Here is a 24,352-nt window from a genome sequence, read left to right as displayed (position 1 = left end):
CAGGTGCTGTATAATCCCTATGGGTTTAGTGTTCTCCCATAATTAAAATGGGAAGTGATAGGCAGCCAAGTATTGACAGACCTCATTAGCAGTGGCATGCTGGGCACTGACGCCGCCTGTACTCTTCCTTGTGACTACACTTTCATCTCTTCACACTAACACTATTTCACATACTCGTCCCAAGCTTTGAAATGACAAGTCATATTCTCATCGGATCTTGTTCACTTACTACTGTTTAAAACTTTTTTTGTTTAAAACCTGTTAGTTTCTCCCTCACTACTCTCTTTTCCTTAAACACTACTATTCCTGCCTGCATTCACCCTCCTATACCCATAAAATTCTGCATTCAATTTACCCTCATCTCTGTACTGTCCTCAAGTTTCTGTATTCTTCAGCCCACCTTTCTCCCAATAGTTACTCATCGTTTTACTTTCTCCGTTAGGTCATTTACTTTTCCTACTTTTCCTACCTCTCTTTACTGTAGCTACCACTAAATTCTCGGGCTCCTCTAAATATTTGCCCATTTATCCCTTAACTTTTTATCTACCAATATTGTATATACCAGTAGTTAACTGTAGTCATTGCACATTAGCTCCTAGCCTTTATATTTTTTTCCTAATCATTTGTTGCCAAACCTTTCTGTGCATAATTCTGTCATTTAGTGCATGGCACTCTAAACTTACCTAGTATACCATTCAAACAGTCTCACCCACTTTAGGTTTAGGTCTCCCAATAAAATTATATTCTCATCTGGCTCAAAACTCCCTCTCTTGTTCTAGGGAATTGGATCTGTGCTCCAGTTCCTTGAACTGCACCTGAATGCTTTCCATCCTCCCCTCTTTCCCCTTACAGGCGCTATAAAATCCCTACAGGTTTAGCACTCCCCCATGATCAAATCTTCCCTAAATAATCACTAGACACCTTCAAAATATTTTTCTCCCTTCTTCCCCACCCCTCACCAGTGCACAAACCCTTTATCTAACCCGTGTCTTGCAACTCAACTTTGTTGTATTTTATTATAATCAAAAGTGCTGAACCCGCCAGGGTCATACAGCACCGCACCTTTATTGTAGTCCATTTACTTCTTGAATTTATTCACTGGTATCCTTTTCTTCCATAGTTGATCATTTAATTTTGCTACTACTTATGCTCTAATTCTTTCAGACACTTGATCTACTATTATTATACTCAGCCTATCCGATGTTATCCTGACGCCAAATGACTTCGAACAGGCGATAAATGACATGCCCATGCATTCTGCCCCAGGGCCAGACTCATGGAACTCCGTGTTCATCAAGAACTGCAAGAAGCCCCTATCACGAGCCTTTACCATCCTATGGAGAGGGAGCATGGACACGGGGGTCGTCCCACAGTTACTAAAAACAACAGACATAGCCCCACTCCACAAAGGGGGCAGTAAAGCAACAGCAAAGAACTACAGACCGATAGCACTAACATCCCATATCATAAAAATCTTTGAAAGGGTCCTAAGAAGCAAGATCACCACCCATCTAGTAACCCATCAGTTACACAACCCAGGGCAACATGGGTTTAGAACAAGTCGCTCCTGTCTGTCTAAAATATTGGATCACTACGACAAGGTCCTAGATGCACTAGAAGACAAAAAGAATTCAGATGTAATATATACAGACTTTGCAAAAGCCTTCGACAAGTGTGACCATGGCGTAATAGCGCACAAAATGCGTGCTAAAGGAATAACAGGAAAAGTCGGTCGATGGATCTATAATTTCCTCACTAACAGAACACAGAGAGTAGTAGTCAACAGAGTAAAGTCCGAGGCAGCTACGGTGAAAAGCTCTGTTCCACAAGGCACAGTACTCGCTCCCATCTTGTTCCTCATCCTCATATCTGACATAGACGAGGATGTCAGCCACAGCACCGTGTCTTCCTTTGCAGATGACACCCAAATCTGCATGACAGTGTCTTCCATTGCAGACACTGCAAGGTTCCAGGTGGACATCAACCAAATCTTTCAGTGGGCTGCAGAAAACAATATGAAGTTCAACGATGAGAAATTTCAATTACTCAGATATGGGAAACACGAGGAAACTAAATCTTCATCAGAGTACAAAACAAATTCTGGCCACAAAATAGAGCGAAACACCAACGTCAAAGACCTGGGAGTGATCATGTCGGAGGATCTCGCCTTCAAGGACCATAACTTTGTATCAATCGCATCTGCTAGAAAAATGACAGGATGGATAATGAGAACCTTCAAAACTAGGGAGGCCAAGCCCATGATGACACTCTTCAGGTCACTTGTTCTATCTAGGCTGGAATATTGCTGCACACTAACAGCACCTTTCAAGGCAGGTGAAATTGCTGACCTAGAAAATGTACAGAGAACCTTCACGGCGCGCATAACGGAGAAAAAACACCTCAATTACTTGGAGCGCTTGAGGTTCCTAAACCTGTATTCCCTGGAATGCAGGCGGGAGAGATACATGATTATATACACCTGGAAAATCCTAGAGGGACTAGTACCGAACTTGCACACGAAAATCACTCACTACGAAAGCAAAAGACTTGGCAGACGATGCAACATCCCCCCAATGAAAAGCAGGGGTGTCACTAGCACGTTAAGAGACCATACAATAAGTGTCAGGGGCCAGAGACTGTTCAACTGCCTCCCAGCATACATAAGGGGGATTGCCACAGACCCCTGGCAGTCTTCAAGCTGGCACTGGACAAGCACCTAAAGTCGGTTCCTGACCAGCCGGGCTGTGGCTCGTACGTTGGTTTGCGTGCAGCCAGCAGTAACAGCCTGGTTGATCAGGCTCTGATCCACCAGGAGGCCTGGTCACAGACCGGGCTGCAGGGGCGTTGACCCCCAGAACTCTCTCCAGGTAAACTCCAGGTCCAGGTAATAATATTTGCTCCACTGAAATTCTTCCAACCATTTTCATCTTTTAATTAGTGCTAAGACTTAAATGCTATAACATTTCTTTATCTGTATCACACACCAAATGCACAAATTTTAAAAATTCATTCTTCTTTTTAGTAACTGATACAGAAGGGATTATTAGCCACTTGCTCCTGGCATTTTAGTTTCTTTTCATGAATCAAATGCTTATGGAGGTAGTTTTTGACAAAGTTTTCATAGGGAAGCAAAAAACTAGCATTGGTCATATAGTGAATGGGATATGAGGCACTCAAATTGGATCCAAGGAAATAACATAAATTACCTGGATCAAGGACCCTTCACAAGCATAAATTTAGGTACTTTTCCCCAACTTGAAGGGAGAGCCTTGCAAAAAATAGGGGATGGGGGTAAGAGCATGTAGATAAAATGAGTTTTATTATATTCATGGGCCTTGTGGCTTAGCGCTTCTTTTTGATTATAATAATAATATATTCATGGGGAAGTGCTAAACCTTAAGGGGCATACAGCACCAGAGTAAGATGAAAATCATGGGGGAGCACTAAACCCATAGGGATTATAGTGCCTGTTGGACCAGGGAAGGCATTCAGGCTCAATTCAAGGAACTGGAGCATAGATCCAATTCCCTAGATCAAGAGCCCCTCACCAGCATCAAAGAACCTCCCTTGAGGGGACCAGAGTAAGAGAATAAGTAAAAATTTTAACTTTTTAACAAAAATTAGTACAGTACACTCAAGAGAAAGGAAATTTACTTTTTCCCACTATACTGTTGCCAGGGGTTGGGCGGATCATGCCTTAGATTTATTCTTTTGGGAAAAAGTAGAAAACTTGGGGTAGTACACCCAGGGTCTGGAAGGCATTCAGGTTATCAAAAGGAGGAAAAGATAAGTCCAGTTCCTAGGAACAAGAGCTCCTCACCACCCTTTCAAGGTTCCTTGAGGCTTGTGAGAGGGCTTCTGGTCTAAGGAATTAAACCTGTACTTCATTTCCTTGGATTGAACCTTAATGCCTCCAGTTACCCTAGGTGATGTATAAACACCATGGATTGAGCACCCCCCCCCCTCCCTCCCAATGAATACATTAATCACCAGCAGCCAGGTGGAGGGTCATGCAAGGGTAATCAGGTTTGATCTAAGCAAGGGGAGGCTATCTCCAATTCCTCAGGTCAAGAGCCCTTCAGCAAAACTATTGTACATGTTAAATAGTTAAAATAATGAGGTAAATAAGACAAGTTTGTACTGTTGAGTTAAATAAATAACCAAGATATCATATTTACATTAATTTTGGTAGTCTTCACATATATCACTGAGATTCCAAACAGAAGATTTACATAGGAATTAAGAGAAGTTTCTAACTAAATCTGTAATTTAAAACACAATTAGGCAATGGCAAAAAGTTGACAAGTGGTAAAAAAAAAAAACACTGGCAGCAGATAATTCTTTGAATATAATGATTTGCCCAAGCCAGGCTTTATGAAGACAATTATGCATACCATGAGGTGAGGCTCTGAAAGACAGGTCATGTATAAGATCATCAAATTAAGATTATTATTATTATTATAATCAAGGGGAAGCGCTAAACCCGGAGGATTATACAGCGCCTGGGGGGGGGGGGATGTGGAAGGCATTCAGGCTTAATTCGGGGAACTGGAGCACAGATCCAATTCCCTAAATCAAGAGCCCCTCACCAACATCAAGGAACCTTCCTTGAGGGGATCAAATTAAGAGATCATGTACAGACAAGGTTAGGTACTGGTGAAAATAGGAAGGTAGGTGCAAGATTACAAAGTTTATTATACGAATCATGGACAACGTGGGCTGAACCCACTGTCCACAATTCATATAAAAACCAATTACCCTTCCACCCTCTATTCTCAATGGTATCTGAACTTGCCTATACTTGATCTTGCAATTTCATGACTTCAAATGTGACCTGACATTGACAGAGCTTCAAGGAAGGTTCCTTGACTCTGGTGAAGGGCTCTGGATCTGTGCTCTAGTTCCCTAAATTAAGCTTGAATACCTTCACATTCCCCCACAGGCACTGTATAATCCTACAGGTTTAATGCTTCCCCTTTGATTTTAATAATTATCTCAAGGTACTAATTTGCCTTATAAGGCAGTGTATGTGCTCATTCCTGTATATCTAATAAAGCCCAGCCTTGGGCAAAACATTGTATTTAAAGGATTCTTTGCTACCAGTGTCTTTACTTGTTACATATTGCAAAGAGCTTCAGTGTAACACTTTGCCTGTGGAATGGGTTCCTTGAGACAGGCTGACTAAAGCTTGTTCCACAGGCAAAAATACATCAAAGTTCCTCTCTGCAATTCTTTCACCACTTTGTCTCCTAACACATTGCCAAAAACACTAACAGTATAAAAGTTTTGACAGACATGAAATTACCTTGACAGTTGCCATACCTATTATTGTAGCTTAAACATTGAAGGATACTCCAAATCCTATGTACAAGTCTTCAAATGAATCTAAAAGATCACTGAATTATAACTGTGATTGTTAAGAGTGCAACATCTAAGAACAGTGCTGTATAACTTTTTGGGTTTAGCACTTAACTTGGCTATAATAATAATAATATTTAATTTAGCTACTATTAGTTTGTCATGGAGAAAGGCACGACAACAAAAGTCCAAGATCAAAAAGTAATATTTGAGCATGTTTTTTTACATTCTTAAAATTGTTATGTATATTAAGCTGCTAAAACAGCTGTTACCTCTTGCTGAATATAGACAAGTTGTAATGAACAACTGAACAAACAGAAGAACAGGAACTATCCATGGACCATGTGAGCAGCAAGCCCAGTTCTGTATGCATGCAACCAGAAGGGTTCTAAATAGAACTTGCCTTGTATGGGCCAGTAGGCCTGCTGCAATGTTCCACCAATCTTATGATTTTGCAAACAGCACTTCTGTAACATAGTTGTATCACTTAGGAAGATTGGGGAAGCGAGGCAGTAGAGTCAGTTTGTGGCCACTGATACAACCATCACTGAAATGTTGATGTTAAAATCTTCCTATTTCAGAACCCGTGGCTGAAGAAATACAGCACTGGGCCTACTACCCACACGAACCACTGTCCTGTCTTCTGTTTGTTCAACTCTGAACATAAACATAATGCATATGCTAAGCTTCATCCCTTCATATTTAGCGGGTCACATCATAAAATTTCTTGAAATAAGTAAAAGTGCAATTACAAAGTGCCATACAGTAGCACAATATATCTACATCTTCATATGTATTCACAGAAAATGGTTAAACCTGTACAAATGCCTGTCCATTAATATTTTTACAGTAACCTCATTGGATGAGATATTTCATATGAACCAATCATATTTATAAACCATGAATTTGTCCATTATAACTATGAATAAACTAGATCAAAGGTATATAATGGCGACAGTCAATATGATGTGTGCTACATCTGGGTATCTTTGTGAGAGCTTTTGCCCACCAAGGGCTTTATCAACCTAACATTTCACCCTGGTGTGTGAAACTTCCCTCAAAGATGCCCAGGATTTGTGCACGTCTTATTCACCAATATGAATAAACGGTGTAATGCAAAATAGGATCTGTTAATGATTTTCTTACAACTCTGGGCAGTCTGTATGCCTGGCTGTTAAAAAAAAAATATATAATATATATAAACATTCAGTGGAAAATTGTTTCAAATAACTGTAGCTTATCTTAATTTTTTTTTAACTCAATAAGGTTTTCCTGTAGCCAAAAACTTCCCTCCTCAAGGAATGGTATCCTAATCTATGGAGGAATGTTGTATAGATGCATTATAAAACAAGAACTCAGTATTTCTTTATGAAAATTCATATACAGTTCCTTAAATATCATATCTTACTACGACCAAATTTTTATGCATTATAATTGAATACTTTTCTGTACTTTCAATTACAGAAGGTTTGAAAATGCACTTTACTATGCCATGTCAATATTTATAAATTGTACAAGTCAGAATATTTCCTCAAATTATCATTGTCAATTTAAACATTTACAAAGAAAAACTATTTTGATTCAACATCAAACCAATACTTCATTAACTTGGTTATCCGAGGCCCAGTAAACTAAAATATCGAATTTTCAAGATGTTGGAGCTGTGTACTGTCAATACTCACTAGTGCCTGGAAAACATAATTGTGTTATATATAACTAGATACATTTTTATAAAAACAAAAAGGCACAACACCATGACTGGAATTCATAAATAACCCACACATAGGGGACAGCAGCTTACAATGACATTTTGGTCCTACTTGGACCATATTCAGTCACACTGATGACTGAGTATATGGTAAATGATCCAAGTCAGACCAAAACATCGTTGTAAGCTCCTATGTTCGGGATATTTTTATATACATTCCAAAATCAGAACCAAGCACAAATGATAATCAAATTTGCAATCGATTACAAAAAAATAAAATTTACTAGACAAGGTTTATTAAATTAGTTCTAAAAGTAATTAAAGCAATAACTACTGATGCAAAATAAGAAGTTCAATATATGATACTGATTATTTCACTCTGATCTTTAAAAGAGTAACAAACTGGCAAAATGAACAATTTGATAAAAAGCTCAGATTTATATTAGTGTATTCTTATGACTGGCAAACTACATACCCTCATATCTGAATTTTAGAAAAAAATTAATCCCTGTACAAAATTGTTATACTTCATCTAATTTTTCAATTATGATAAAATTCAACAAGTCAGAAACAAACTAATCCTAAGTCACTGATTTTAAAAATGCTACATTTCCATTAGCCTCACACATGTTTTTATACCTGGCTAACTGTTTCCCTTAACAATCGATCATATTTCTCCCACTTTCACCTCAGAGTACAAGCGAGGAACTATTGATAAGTTAGGTATTATCTAAATTTAGTTGACGTAAGTAGTTTCCTCCTTTAATCATAAAAAATATGTAAATAAAATTTGTACACATGCATAAAAGCAATTCCAGTGTTGTAATTATGGAAAATAATAGAACTGTTTTAATCACCTGCATAAAGTACAAGTAAAATGACACTAATTTCATAAATATTTAAAGAACTTTGTTTCATTTTGTACACATCCTGAATTTTGAATATACCTTACTGTTTATGCAAAAAAGCAAAACAAGCATATAATATAATCTTAACTTTTCCTTTTAAATTTAGTATACCCACTAAAAAATCTACAAAACAGTACTATATATATAATAGTAAGTTACCAAAAAAAAAATCCAATTTTCTTATTATTTTCCACCTCCCTTCAAGAAGGGTTCCATGGTGTGGCAAAGGGGCTCTTGATCTCAGGAATTAAACCTCTTGTTCCCCTCCTCGGATCAAATCTAAATATCCCCAGCCTACCTCTCTCCATTTGCTCTCCTTATTGGAGAAATTTTGCCTTGAAGCTCCAGGTTTTAAAATCCAGTCCCTGGGCAGAGGAAAAAAGATTATCGACCCTGTCATTAAAGGAGAATTTGATTATCTGGGTAGAACTCGCATGTCCTGATCCAGACTTTCAAATCACCCAGGAAGCATCTACATTGCCTGCCACACTAAAGGCCATCAAAATTTAGGATGATTTATTTTACTTTCTTTCCATAGAAGGTCCATGTCCATGGACCTTCCTCGGAAATTGTTATTTTCAGGCAGCACCTTGTTGCACGAACTCAGTACTGTACTGGCATTCGCCCAGATCCCTTTGATACCTCATATTTTTGCACATTACATGACAACTTTGTTATGAGTCATCATCCAAAACACCTTGGCAAATACAAGAAAATAATGATACTGTAACTAATGTGTCTTCTTGCTCAAATCCTAAAACACACACCACCTAGAAATCTCTTCCTAACAACCTCTATATTACCTTACAGTACTGGCATGGCAATCATGTCAGCCAATGCCTATCCTTCAAAGACCTTAAGAGTGGGATGCATACTGTCACCATACATGATGCAAAACAAGCCAACCATTCACATCATTCCAGTCACAACATGCATAACCCTCCCTCCATCTGAGCAGTGGAACTGTCCTCACAACATTCACAAGCAACTCTAGTGCAGAAAACCTCCCAACTAGAAACCTAACGTCGCCCTGCCCAAGGACTAAGATGACGTTCAAGAACAAAGCTAAACTGACCTTTGATTACCGAGACCTTTCATCCTCGGTTTATATGGCAGGACAGAATTTACAAGTGAGGAAATCCAACTAACCCACCAGTGGTATGGCCATCTGGTAACCAAACCTTTTTCCTCCCCTTTCCTACTGGCTTCAACTGATGAACTCACCCTGCGTATGCCCAGGATTCTTGTAAGTAAATTAGGCTGTTTCAAAGAAAAAAAAGGGCCCATCATATACACTATGGCAGTGGCTCAGCTCAGTTTCCAAGGAAGGCTACTAAGACTCTTCAACTCCAGAGCTGCCGGACACCCACAGAATCTTGTTGAAACCTCTACCAAGATCACTCCAGTGTTCAACCCTCATGAAGTCCCTGCCTCTGATGTTCCTCCTTATTTGCCATCTATCATTCTTACCACTTCATCCTCTTCCATTTCCCATGTTTCTCCATCAACACAGCCTTCCCCAGCTAAGCCTCTAAGACTCAAAACTCCAAAAGTCACCAACCCCCCCCTCTCAATCTATTGTCCCTTCTTTCCTACCAGTATGCATTGCCTCTCGACTTCTATATCTGTGACAGTTGCAGACATACATCCACATGCTTTCACTACCCCCACACAGATCCTTTCATCTCAGGACACCAACTAACCTCACTCAACCTTTTTTCCTGGAAGCTGTCAATGTCAGTCTTGCATCACACTAGCAACCTTTTTTTGACTACAGAAGAGAAACTGTCAAGGCCATATCAGCTCTGACTGAAGAGAAAGCTCACAATGGACATAGACCAACCCCCTCATCTTCATGTTCTTACCCCTACACACTTCTAAAAACTTCCTTCTACAGTTACCCATAAATTCCTTTCCACTGCCACCACACACCTGCTGTCTAATGCCAATGTATAACTGATCACTAATAATGACTATTACAATGGAATATCAGAGAATACAGAGAAAATCAGGAAGCGCTTCAGATGTTGCTTACCCAATTTTCTCCTGTACGTATTTGTTTACAAGACCCAAAATTATGTAACACCACTAGAATTCCTATCACTGCTTATGTTCTATAATAATCACTTTTCTCGTCGAGACATGCAATGAAAGCGCACTTTTTGTTCACAATGATATTTTGTATTCTCAACTTTCAGTTTGTATTCCGCTCCACTATACTGCAGCCTGTGTCTACGCAGACAAATAATACTGTCTAGAAAGAACGAAAAAGCACAATACTGTGAGTGGAACAATACACAAACAGGCTGCACACAGGAGACAAAATTATGAATGACCCACAAGGGTCATACAGCTCTGCCCAGGAGAGAGAAAAGCTTACAACAATGTTTCGGTCCAACTTGGACCATTTACAAAGTCACACTGGTCCAAGTCGGACTGAAATGTCGTCGTAAGCTTTTCTCTGTCCTATGTGCAGGTTATTTATATTTCCCCCTTCCCCTCATCCCATTATATGTACCAAGTGATACTTTCTTATTATCTGCTCTGTTTAAGGTCACACTGCTACTCTCCCACACACTCCCCTCACACTCCTCTACCAACAACACTGCATGACCCATGTGGGTTTAAGGTTTCATTTGATTTTAATAATTTTTCATATTCCTACAAATTAATCATTGTTTCATTTAATATTAATTTTCAATTACAAATGAAAAAATAACTACAGTAGCCCACAGTTTCCTAAAATTGCTCATTTGGTTTCAACTATTTAGGATACCAAACTCTTCAATATAGTGTTGATAAGTAAAAGAGTGAGGAGAACTGATAAACTTTAGGCAACCAACATAAAAGTTAAACATGTTGTACACCTCAGTCATCCAACTCTCATTTATATAAGACTGTCAATAATTCTATCTATAATGAAGTGGTCTAAACTTTCAAAATGTTTAGCTACAATTTTTTTTTAATTTTTACTGCAATACTATATCTACAGGACTGACAAAATTGTAATGATTGCAATGGGTTCAAACCCCACCCCGAAGGTTCCTTGATGTTGGTGAGGGGCTCTTGATTTAGGGAATTGGATCTGTGCTCCAGTTCCCCGAATTAAGCCTGAATGCCTTCCACATCCCCCCCCCAGGCGCTGTATAATCCTCCGGGTTTAGCGCTTCCCCATTGATTATAATAATAATAATAATCAAACCCCACCCAATCTGTGGTTTATATCTACAGGCTTTATCTATTATTTCATAGCCTACTTAATGCTAAATTTAACCCCTAAACTGTCCAAATGTAGATCAACGTTTTTTCAACATTTGAATGTAAAAAAAGTAATTTTTTTTATTTTTTACATTTGAAAACGTGTAAAAAACTTTGATCTATTTTTGGAGCACTACTCATGTGAACGTAGATCTGCTTGGACAGTTTTAAGGAAGACAAAGCATATTCATGCAACACTCAAAAAACTTACCAGTTGGCATCTCTTCCCTGTGTGTTGAAAATGCTCTTGCTTGATTTTTCTCTATGCTTCAGACTCCCCTTGTCCAGCACCTTCATCTTCCAGAATGGGAACAATGAGGTTGTCTCGAGACATGAGGTTATATTTGGTCACGAAAACGGTGAACCGTCGACACAAAGTAGTTTCAGACTGTTGGGTATAAACAAGGATAGAGTTCCAATTTCATAATAAATATAGCAGACTGTATTATGAATTTATATCATCATTATTACCATTTCTCACTTTCAGTGAGTGAAAAAGCACCTATCTGGAATGTAAAACCAAATATTATAGGATAATTATAATAATAATATTTGCATAAGGTGCCCAACCAATGAAAGTCATAAAACCCCTTAAGGGTGTGGGGAGCCATCAGCAAAGGGGGTTAGCAATACAAATGAACTTGTGAGCTAATAAGCTCAAATTGGTACATTAGCCCTTAAACTGTCCAAACGTAGATCTACGTTCATGTGCATAGTGCTCCGACCTTCATTTTCTCCATTTGAAAGCATGTAAAAAACGTAGATCTACGTTCGGAGCACTACGCACGTGAACGTAGATCTATGTTTCGACAGTTTAAGGGTTAAGTCAGTTTCAATTATAGTCAATTACAACACCAAAAGTAAGGCTTTCTGAAAGACAGGCAAAGGGAGTGTGCCCAGGAACTGAGAAACACCAAAAATGAATCCTGCGCATTCTTTGGTAAGTGGTACAATTAACCTAAAGGTGTTCAAATGTCAATGAAACTAGGCATGTTGCAGAGAAAGGTGCAAGGCACCTCTCCACATGATAGCTGTGAGTTTTGCATGGCCAATGAGCAGGCATGTGAGAATCATTTCCCAAATGTGAATGATAAAGAGGTCAACCAAGACCCCAACCATGTTTTAATCAAGAACAGCTGCTTCTCCTCTAACCTGAGCCATCAACATTACCACTGATTCTGAATGCTCTCAGAGTAAACTAGAAAACAGTCTGAATAAGGTATATCCCTGCCAGAGATGGAAAAGTCCTGAGCTGTGGAACATGCAGTAGAGTCTACAAGCTCATTGACATGTACTCCAAGTAACCAGCAATTTGACTAAAGACAAAGTCTTTATGTTTGCTGAGGTGGTGACTCAGCCAGCACTGAATGTAAAGGACGATGGGAGATGAGTCAAGGCTTCAAACCATTTGAAAGTCAGACTGCAACAAAAGAAGTAGGTAGAGAAGCAATGTGGACAAAGGCTTCAAGAAGTGCATGTAACTGTTGAGAGGATACTAGTCAAATCCAGTAATTAGTCTTGTATCACACTACTATATGGAAAAACAGTTCCATATCCTAAACCATCAAAGGATTTAGAGCCATCATTGTGCATAGTAGTAGCATGCAAGTGTAAATGAAAATGAACAAGGAAGAGGGAGCACATTACCTGGAGTTTACCTGGAGAGAGTTCCGGGGGTCAACGCCCCCGCGGCCCGGTCTGTGACCAGGCCTCATGGTGGATCAGAGCCTGATCAAGCAGGCTGTTACTGCTGGCTGCATGCAATCCAACATACGAGCCACAGCCCAGCTGTGGCAATAACATAAAACATCAAAAAGTACTTCCCAAGGTGGAATGGTATAGAAAGGAACTTGAATAAAAAAGGAAGGTAGATTTAGAGAAGTAACTAATACAGAAGCAACTCGTGACAAAATGTTTCGTCAATAAACATCTTTAACTGTGCATATGTTTCTTAATCAACATACTATCAGTGTCATGAGTACACTAAAAGACAACATAAGTGTCAGGGGCCCAATGCTGTTTAACTTCTTTCCAGCATACATAACAAGGATTAGTATAAACCTTGGTAATAAATACCGACAAGTTGGTTTAGAAAGACACGTAAGCAAACACTAACATATTTATTAGAAAACGTTTCGGTCCTGGGACCTTGATCACTTCTAACATACAGAGGTAGAAAGACATTATATATATAGGTGGAGAGTGAGATGTGACGCACGTGACCTGAGGAATGTCATAAGAACATAAGAATGGAGGAACACTGTAGAAGGCCTACTGGCCCATGCGAGGCAGGTCCTTATCAAAACAACCTCTACCTATGATGAGGACGGGTAGACGATGAAATCATGTGACTCCTGTGTTGTTGTCACATGATTTCATCGTCTACCCGTCCTCATCATAGGTAGAGATTGTTTTGATAAGGACCTGCCTCGCATGGGCCAGTAGGCCTTCTACAGTGTTCCTCCATTCTTATGTTCTTATGACATTCCTCAGGTCACGTGCGTCACATCTCACTCTCCGCCTATATATATAATGTCTTTCTACCTCTGTGTGTTAGAAGTGATCAAGGTCCCAGGACCGAAACGTTTTCTAATAAATATGTTATAGTGTTTGCTTACGTGTCTTTCTAAACCATAACAAGGATTACCAATAGACCCCTCGCTGTCTTCAAGGAGGAGTTGGACAGGCAACTAAAGTCAGTACCTGACCAGCCAGGCTGTGGTTTATATGCTGGTTTATGTGCGACCAACAGTAATAGCCTGGTTGATCAGGCCTGATCCACCATGAGGCCTGGTCATGGAACAGGCCATGGGGGGCACTGACCCCCAAAAACCCCTCCAGGTATACTGGTTCTCCAATGCCACTTGTGTTTTCTCCCCAAAATTATTTCTTCCCACTTATGCTAAATCTGTTAGTTATCATTTTCATCCAAATATCACTTAAAGTGAGTCATTAAATGCAATAAAAACACCTTCAGAAAAAATAAATTATAAGAACAGATGGCAAAGACTTAGCTACAACTTTCTTCCAATTATGTTGCTGAAATGACCTAGAAAATGTACAGACAATGTACAGAGAACCTTCATGGCGCGCATAACGGAGATAAAACACCTCAATCACTTGGAGCGCTTGAAGTTCCTGAACCTGTAATCCCTGATTATACACACACATGATTATATACACCTGGAAAATCCTAGAGGGACTAGTACCGAACTTGCACACGGAAATCACTCACAACGAAAGCAAAAGACTCGGCAGACGACGCAACCTTTCCCCCATGAAAAGCAGGGATGTCACTAGCACGTTAAGAGACAATACAATAAGTGTCAGGGGCCCCGAGACTGTTCAACTGCCTCCCAGCATACATAAGGGGGATTACCAATAGACCCCTGGCTGTGGCTCGTATGTTGGATTGCGTGCAGCCAGCAGTAACAGCCTGGTTGATCAGGCTCTGATCCACCATGAGGCCTGGTCACAGACTGGGCCGTGGGGGCGCTGACCCCCAGAACTCACTCCAGGAACTCTCTCCAGGTAATGTGAGAGTGAATTAGATGATAAGACCAAACACTAAAATAAATGGCAGCAGTAATGGTATATACATGTGCAACTTCTAGTTAACTTTGTTCTGAAGATGCTTTACCAACCAGTGGCTTTATCAATTCAATACAGAGGTTATATGAAGGTGTTGAAACTGGAGAGTAGATGAGGTAATCAGTCTCTTGGCCTAGATGGGATTAAAGTAACAAATACCTTCATCTAGGCTGAGGGACTGATTACTTGGTTTTCTACTGTCTCCAGTTTCAACATCTTCAAATAATCTGTACTGAATTGATAAAGCCACTGGTTGGTAAAACATCTTCAGAATAAAAATATCCAGGTACTGCACATGTCTATTTATAAACTAAAGCAAATACCTATGCAAGATAATACAAATGTTGCAAATTAACATTAATGTAGAAATATCTAGAATAAAGGTAGAAAACACTGAAAATACAAGAAAATGAAAACCTCCAAATGGCAAGCTGAACATGACACTGTCTAAATTTTACTAACTACATAAACATAAGATCGTACCTCGAATTCGTCAAAGATTTGTCTATGGTGGAAGTAAGCATGCGAAAATATCCTGTACACACGCCGGCACACTGACCCTAGCTTCGCCACTGATGACTCCTTGATGCTCACTCTAAATTGTACATGGAAAGAAATGCAAAAGGAAGTGAATTTGCTATGAGACTTTTTTTTTTTTTTTTCACAAGATTCTGAAGACGATATTATATCTATCATAATGACTAATTTCTACTTTGAAGAAAGTTACATACTCCAATACATTTTATTAGATACAGAAATAAATGCTAGTTAGTGTCTGTATATGCAATCAGAAATGGAAACTTCTCAAAGTCTTGCTATACAGAGGCTTAATTAAGAAATATACATGTTAGATTTCTAGTTTGAGATTTTTTTTTTTTTTAACAAACCAGCCACATCCCACCGAGGGAGGGTTAAATAAAAATTTAGTAATTTAATACAGAAGGGGTTACTAGCCCCTTGCTCCCAGTGTATTAAGTCTCTTATGACACGCATGGCTTATGGTGGAAAGATTCTTTTTCACTTCCTCATGGAGAATTTTCTATTTACTAGTATATTTTAGAATTACAAACATTTGTATAATTTAAGTCAGTAATAAAAAATGTCAGAAAAAATTGAGAATCAGTTTAATCAATATAAAGAAACAAGAACTGTTTTAGCTGTCTCAGATACATGGCTAAATAATGCCTCAAAATGGACCATTTCCAATTTCCAATTTGTAACTTTCCTGTGAATTCTGACTGCTTCACTTCCTTCAGACTTTTCACTCATTCTAACATTATAATCTGGGCAAACACTGAACTCATAGAGGTTATACAACACACAGGTAATGAGAGGCAATCAAGTTCAATCCAAGGAGGGGGAGGATACACAGAATATTGATAGCCAAAGGCATTTTTTAATTATATTGAAAAATAATGCATTGAACACCTGCTTTCTTTTGCCAAAATTAAGAATTAGTTACATAATGTAAAAGGGTATAAAGAAATTAGGATGTTCAAGTATCTAATGACAAGATATATTCTCAATACAAATTAAAAACATTATTAAGTAATTATAATAGAAAATTTACTATATTTGATACCAGTAACATTACCATCAAGCTTTGGATTATATATACCAAACTCTCAAATATGCCAAAAATGCCTTACAAAAAACAATAGTAATACAAACCTGCTAGGAAAATATTTATTAGAATTGAGAAGGCATGCTGCTCCATCAAGTGTATGTCTTGTGTAGTCAATAGCAGGGCATTCCTTTGGGGTTTTGTGAGCAGCACATAAAAATATCCACTGTTCTGTTGCTGTCATCTGTGTACAAGTTGCTGGCTGACATTCTCCTTGTAATCGTACTGCTAAACCATTTAACTCCATACAAAACTGCCTGAAAAGCCATAATGATAATTTTTTAAATGAAAAAATTAAGCTATCATTTTCCTTGCATAGTTAATGATATAAATTATATATTTTTTCTTCTTTCAACAAACTGGCCATATCCCACCAAGGCAGGATGGCCCAAAAAGAAAAATGAAAGTTTCTTTTTAAATTTAGTAATTTATACAGGAGAAGGGCTTTCTAGCCCCTTGCTCCCAGCATTTTAGTCACCTCTTACAACATGCATGGTTATGGAGGAAGAATTCTATTCCACTTCCCCATGGAGATAAATTATACATACAGCAATATATAATATAATTTGTGGCCCTTGACTTATAAGTTTAGTGGTGAAGTGGCCTACGGTGTTGAAGAAGTTGAACCACCCTGATATAAATAAGGGTGAAGAGGAGCAGTGGTATGGAGGGAAGAGTCTCTGAATTTATACTGTACAGTGCTAGTCAAGGCATTATGTCACCCCTCCTCAACACATGTACCAAAACACAAACACATACCATGAAAGATTATAATATACATATTTGCACACTTACTGAGGTTTTAATACTTGGTGTTGTGTCCTTCATGGTTAATCACATCCCTCAGCCATATAGGAAGACTCTCACACAAATTCTTGAGGGTTTGGGGAGGTATATTATTCCATGCCTAATGTAGAGCAGTCTCCAGCTGTGGGATGGAACTGATATCCTTGCCCAGTAAACTTCATTTCACTACTGACCAGAGGTTCTAAATAGGCTTTAGGTCTGGGGAATTGCCTGGCCAGTCATTAAAGAACCTCACTTCACAGTCCTTAAGCCACTGAACTACAGACTTGGCAGTATGACACAGTGCACTATCCTGCATAAAAACTGTAGCCCCACACTTGCCAAATGCCTCAGATAAATTGTCACACAATAACTCCAGGTAATTACACTGGTTTATATACTGGTTTTGGGGAAGCACAATGAGTTCACCAACACTCTGAGCACTGAAACACCCCCCAAACCATGAGCGAGTCCGAGTATTTGGTGGTCCCACAGGTGTAGCATGGGTCTAACGGGTCACTACCTCTCGGCCGGTTACAGGTGACAGTGAAGGTTGCTTCATCACTCCAAAGTACTTCAGACCACTGTTGAGGATTCCAGTGAAGATATTTCTTTGCATAATCCAGCCTACATTTCTTCTGTGGCTCGGAGAGGATTGGTTTCTTAACCTGGCAGTGACCACTGTAGCCCAGTTCTGATACACATCTGTTAACAGTTCTTACAAACACCTCTGAGAGAAGATGTGGGTTCTTTTCTTTCAATTCTCTAGCAGTTATCTTAGGTGTACTCTCTAACTGCTTCTTTAACACAGTTAAGGTACGAACAGATGTCTTCTTCGAGGGGCCAGGCCGAGGTTTGGCAGACAGTAACTCAACACTGCCACCAGCCTTGAAATGCTGCACCCAGTTCCTCACTGAATGCTCACACACACACCAACATTTTCCACTATTTCTTTTGTCTGGTGCCCAGCTTTGTGAGGCCCTATGGTTTGAGGTATAGTTTCAGGTGTTAAAGACTTCCTTTTACCCATAATCAAACATGCATAGCCCCAAAACCAAAGGGAACACCAGACAAAAGATGGGTTGGATGAGAGACAAAAGTGCAACACTTCCTCTCACCATGGCAGCCACGTGAGCACTGAGGAGTCATTGTGGAGTGTGGCGGCAGGCCGTGACGTCATGCTAATGGCTGCTACCCGGCATAATGCACTGACAAAAAAAAGACTCCCTTGTGTGGTAGGCCTTTGATTTTCATCACGGCATTATGCCGTGACTAGCACTGTATAAACACTGTCTCAAATACTCTCACATTTTAGCCCTGATGATGCAAAATACTGCATGTTAGTGATTAGTCGCCTCTGTTAATTAAACCTATGACTCCTGTGCTGATTACAATTTATACATAAATGGCATATACTGTGGTAGTCTCATAAACTCCAAACAGAAACATTTATCATTGTGGTGCTGCAAAGGTATCCCTTCACTTTCTCATTTAATTATTCACACTTTATTATCAATCACCAACATAAGAGTCATACCTTGCTAATATGGCGCTTCGCTTTACAGTGCTTTGCTAATACAGCATTTTTCAATTATACTCATGTTTATTATTTTCAGTTTTGGTTTGGACGACTGGTGTCATTTTTTATTTATCATTTTTACTTTTGCATCATTTTTAGGCCTAATGCTATTGTGCACAGAGTAAATAATAGTGTAAACATGTTTTTAGGCTTTAATAAACACTGGCAAGTGAAAAAAATGACTGCGATTCGCTTTACTGCCATATTAGCAAGGCATGCCTGTATTCAACAATTGTACAGCAGAACCCTCGTATCTGTGGATTTAGTTTCCATGGTTTCAGTTATCCACGGCTTACTGTACCCTGAAAATAACCTTTAATTTTGCTTAATAATGTCCCCAAAGCACAAAAGTAGTGATGGTGGCAGTTCTTCAAAGCCTAAGAGAAGCCATGAAGTACTTCCCATCTCCACTTAATGAGCATACTTTATCAATTAAACTTTATCATAGGTATGTATGTAAAATGAAAAACGACATGTATTGGGATCACTACTATCCACAGTTTCTGGTATCCATGGTAGGTCTTGGAACATATCACCCACGGATACGGGAGGGACTACTGTATATACCTCAGGTAAGTAAATGTCTCTTAAAGACAAAGGAATGAGAAGAGTGAAATTTTCGGATACTAGCCTCCATGAACTGCTTTTTAGCTATTTTCATCTAAATTTATGCCATGTTAAATGAGGTTAAGGCATACTCATTGAAGTTAGGTTGCAAATCTCAACAGTAGTCGAAAACACGTTGAAACACTGGGTGTTAAATGAAGGTCTACTGTACTCTAAAAATGCTGAATTAGGGTACTTCATCCAAGTTAAACTATGAGCACTTACTTTTGATACATTATAGAAATAAAGTTAAATGAGTATAGTAGTCTGAGGTTCTCATGAAAACCAAAGAGGTATATAAAGTTGGTGAAAAACCACAGGTAGTAAACTAGGTGGAAATACCGAAATGTATGGTATTGTATTAATAATCCCAATTATGGATAGGCAGAAAGCACATAAATTATTATAAACAACACATATAATCAAAGTATGCTTACAACCACAGCTGAATTAAAGTCTGTTTTAGGCCTTAGGTATTGTACCTAATGGATAATCAAGCAATGCTCAAAACTGAATAAACTCACCTAAGATGCTCATATTTCCATACTCCCTCATCCTGGGTCTCTGGCGCATTAAGAATAGTGTCAATATTATTGTGGTCGACGCGAATAGTTTGCTGAATGTACTGCTGAACTACGAGGGTTGAATCCATCTCTTCATAGGCTTCATCACACCACCGGTAGAAGTTCTGAAATTAGGTTTATTGGTACAAATTATTCTGTAAAAAACAATGCTGCATAATTTACTCTTGAAGTCCTAATTAGCTATGCAGTTCTTCCTTGCAATATGTTACAGAATAACGAAAAAATACATTATTGTGGATGAATCGTCCGAGATGTACTAAGCATTCAAATTCAAGTTTATTTCCACAAAATACAATGTTTATACAGAAATGGGTGACACTTGAATGCATGCAGACAGCCCATAGTTACACAGAGCATTTTGGGCAAGTTTAAGCCTAACTATAATCATCTCTTAAACCATATCCACAAGTACTGTATAAGTATAATAGTATGGTCTTGAACAGATGCATAGTTATATTTATAGGTGTCATTAACCCTTAAACTGTCCAAGCAGATCTATGTTTACATGCGCAGTGCTCCCAAAGTAGATCTAAGTTTTTTACATATTTTCAAATATAACGTTTTCCAATGTAAAAAAAAAAAAAGATCTACTTTTTTTTACATACTTTCAAATGTTGAAAAAACGTAGATCTACGTTTGGACAGTTTAAGGGTTAAAACACAACACACCAAACAAAAGCAGCTAAGTCACAGTCCAGTAAATCCTTCAATGTGCTGTGCTCAAGACACAGACTTGATCAACTAGATCCTTAAACTGTCCTTGAGTCCACTAACTAATTAAATTAATTCATTAAGAGTACTGCACCGTACATGCATGGTAATGAAATTCCACATTGTTAATAATGTACGTATTACCCCTCCAAATTTTCCAGGAGCCAATGTCAGAGGTCCAAGCCATCTCATATCATAGGCATGGTACGACAGGTCTCTTTCCAAGGATAAGTAATCTTCAATGCAAAAGTAGGGAATTCTAGACAGTACTATACATTTTTTTTTTTTTTTTCAACAAGTCGGTCGTCTCCCACCGAGGCAGGGTGACCCAAAAAAGAAAGAAAATCCCCAAAAAGAAAATACTTTCATCATCATTCAACACTTACATACATTACGATAAAAACTAGTACAATATACTAGCTAATGAAAATAATTATCATTACCATTTGTGGTAGCGCTCTGTATCAGTACCAACTTTGGAAAAATGTAGTAGTGCAGCACTCCTTTGTTCAGAGCAGGGGATGCATTCCTAGGAAACTGAACTGTATGTACTTTTATATCCAAAATATATGGACAGTATTCGAAAAGAAATATTTTTAACGCATTGGCCAACTCCTGAAAAAGCAGTGACACAAAGAAGAAACTATGTTCACTTTCATTCATTCATCTGCCATCTTTCCAGAACTGTCTGACATTACACTCAGAATATCCAGAACTTGAGTTTGGCTAATCAGTTTCCCTGAAGTGCTTCATAGAAGTTACCTTGTTCATACTCCAACAGCATTCCCATTAAAACCACCTAAATTTCAAGAACCCCAATGGAAATTAATCACTCTGATTTTTTGGGGTTATCCTAGGTAATTTACACTATGTATGATAATTGTACTTACGTATTTGTACCTGTACATAAATCCCTCAAACTCAAAGCCTCTTTTACCCCCTCCCTCTAACATCCCTGGGATGACCCCCAACCCCATCATCTACTATCTTCCAACCCAGATTTATACATCATCCTACCCCTCTCCACCTTCCCCACATGCCTAAACCACCTCAATAACACCTCCTCAGCCCTCTAGATCATACCCTTGGTACCCCGCATTTCACAGCACATATAAAAATAATACAATATAAATAATTAAAAATGTCCACAAATATGTAACTATTTATGTGTACCTGTACCTGAATAAACTTACACTCAGAGGTCACCTTTTCTTGAGTGATGTCACTTCAGGGTTTAACACTTAAAACATGCTTCTCTTGCCTCTTCTTTCTATCACTCTGAAGATGTCCCCTCAAGGAAGGTTCCTTGATGCTGGTGAGGGGCTCTTGATCTAGGGAATTGGATGTGCTTCAGTTTCAGTTCCTTGAATTGAGTCTGAATACCTTCCGTCCCCCTCCCCACAGATGCTGTATAATCCTACAGGTTTAGCGCTCCCCATGATTACAATAATAATTTGAAGATGTGTGTGTAAGCACAAAAAAAGCACTCTGATTTTATTTCCTATTTTCACTGTGGTAATTTTACATGTTACTATGTATGATAATTGTACTCATGTGTACCTGTACCTAAATAAATTTAAGTACCTCCAGTTAAGGGCAACAGCTACACAAATATGAGGGAAAGGACATGATTACAATAGCCTTTGTGACTATTGAATATTTTTTAGATGGATAATTTAAAATAGTCTAAATCTAAACCTAAATCCAAATCCAGACTTAAGACACCTTAAATAAAGACGTTTCAGTCCTGGGACATTGATCACCTTAAATGTAGAGATAAACGTCCCAGGACCAAAACATCTTCAATACAAATGTATTAAGTCAATGTATTCTTGTAAATTCTTCCTTCAAGTAGTCGGCAGTAATATACCCGGGACCAGGAGCTGGGATACAACCCCTGCAACCATATACTGGCCAATACACACACAAATATGGCAGAATGCAGACTACTCTTTCCTCCACCACACACGACACAATACCCCACTTATTCAGCCACAATACACAGGGCAGCCACACACTATGATGTAAATAACTCTCCCAGTGAAGAACAAAACCCCAGAGTGCCTACTTCCGCTTTAGTTCCCGGCCGATTCCTCCTCAAAACGACAGTTTGGTCCGCCATCTTCATCTCAAATGCTATATACTGGTATTCGAATCCTCGGATGCCCCTTTATTCTCCTTTTATTTACGTTTTTTCTCGTCCTTTTTTTCCATATCTGAAGTAATTGAACGTCCCATATGCGTATTTATTTTAGCTTTATGTGAGTGAGATGTCAATGTAACCTGAGGTTTTGTGATTGTGGTTTTGTTTGGGTATTATGGCGAGGGATTACGACGCCGGCATGAGCACCAAAACATAGCAGTCTGCCATCTGGTGGGAAACTGTGGGACTACCTGGCTCCCAGCAGCTGCTGTGGATCCTCGCCCCAGCAGCGGCTGGGTGCGAAGATCCTCGCTCCGGCAGCTGCTGAGGATGCCATATCCAGCAGCTGCTGAGGATCCCATACCCAGCAGCTGCTGAGAATCCCATACCCAGCAGCTGCTGAGGATCCCATACCCAGCAGCTGCTGAGGATCCCATACCCAGTAGCTGCTGAGGATCCCATACCCAGCAGCTGCTGAGGATCCCATACCCAGCAGCTGCTGAGGATCCCATACCCAGCAGCTGCTGAGGATCCCATACCCAGCAGCTGCTGAGGATCCCATACCCAGCAGCTGCTGAGGATCCCATACCCAGCAGCTGCTGAGGATCCCATACCCAGCAGCTGCTGAGGATCCCATACCCAGCAGCTGCTGAGGATCCCATACCCAGCAGCTGCTGAGGATCCCATACCCAGCAGCTGCTGAGGATCCCATACCCAGCAGCTGCTGAGGATCCCATACCCAGCAGCTGCTGAGGATCCCATACCCAGCAGCTGCTGAGGATCCCATACCCAGCAGCTGCTGAGGATCCCATACCCAGCAGCTGCTGAGGATCCCATACCCAGCAGCTGCTGAGGATCCCATACCCAGCAGCTGCTGAGGATCCCATACCCAGCAGCTGCTGAGGATCCCATACCCAGCAGCTGCTGAGGATCCCATACCCAGCAGCTGCTGAGGATCCCATACCCAGCAGCTGCTGAGGATCCCATACCCAGCAGCTGCTGAGGATCCCATACCCAGCAGCTGCTGAGGATCCCATACCCAGCAGCTGCTGAGGATCCCATACCCAGCAGCTGCTGAGGATCCCATACCCAGCAGCTGCTGAGGATCCCATACCCAGCAGCTGCTGAGGATCCCATACCCAGCAGCTGCTGAGGATCCCATACCCAGCAGCTGCTGAGGATCCCATACCCAGCAGCTGCTGAGGATCCCATACCCAGCAGCTGCTGAGGATCCCATACCCAGCAGCTGCTGAGGATCCCATACCCAGCAGCTGCTGAGGATCCCATACCCAGCAGCTGCTGAGGATCCCATACCCAGCAGCTGCTGAGGATCCCATACCCAGCAGCTGCTGAGGATCCCATACCCAGCAGCTGCTGAGGATCCCATACCCAGCAGCTGCTGAGGATCCCATACCCAGCAGCTGCTGAGGATCCCATACCCAGCAGCTGCTGAGGATCCCATACCCAGCAGCTGCTGAGGATCCCATACCCAGCAGC

The 24,352-nt window shown here is 39.9% G+C and overlaps 1 protein-coding gene and 1 long non-coding RNA gene across 5 annotated transcripts in view; one reads left to right on the top strand and one right to left on the bottom strand.

The window, feature by feature from the left end:
- Positions 1–478, top strand: part of LOC138853586 (uncharacterized) — a 276,639-nt gene extending 276,161 nt beyond the window's left edge. For all 3 annotated transcript variants that reach the window (XR_011392757.1, XR_011392758.1, XR_011392759.1), the window contains one exon: positions 4–478. This is a non-coding gene — a long non-coding RNA (uncharacterized lncRNA). The remainder of the gene's footprint in view (positions 1–3) is intronic.
- A 5,067-nt stretch (positions 479–5,545) lies between these two features.
- On the bottom strand, positions 5,546–22,985 carry Mob4 (MOB kinase activator 4). 2 transcript variants are annotated; one of them, XM_070091135.1, is made up of 6 exons: positions 22,781–22,985; positions 19,943–20,106; positions 16,495–16,704; positions 15,307–15,418; positions 11,444–11,620; positions 5,546–7,046 (listed from the first exon to the last, which is right to left on the bottom strand). In XM_070091135.1, exons 1-5 carry the CDS (start codon positions 22,838–22,840, stop codon positions 11,495–11,497), a joined length of 672 nt encoding a protein of 223 aa, XP_069947236.1. In that variant the 5' UTR covers positions 22,841–22,985; the 3' UTR covers positions 5,546–7,046; positions 11,444–11,494. The 2 variants fall into 2 exon arrangements, with proteins under 2 accessions (XP_069947236.1, XP_053639512.1); XM_053783537.2 differs by lacking the exon at positions 22,781–22,985 and adding an exon at positions 21,906–22,060.
- Positions 22,986–24,352: the final 1,367 nt, after the last annotated feature.

This window comes from Cherax quadricarinatus, chromosome 34 (genome assembly GCF_038502225.1).
Source record: "Cherax quadricarinatus isolate ZL_2023a chromosome 34, ASM3850222v1, whole genome shotgun sequence".
NCBI classification, from domain to species: domain Eukaryota; kingdom Metazoa; phylum Arthropoda; class Malacostraca; order Decapoda; family Parastacidae; genus Cherax; species Cherax quadricarinatus.
Note: the sequence above shows the minus strand (reverse complement) of the source record. Positions and strands in the feature narration are given on the sequence as shown.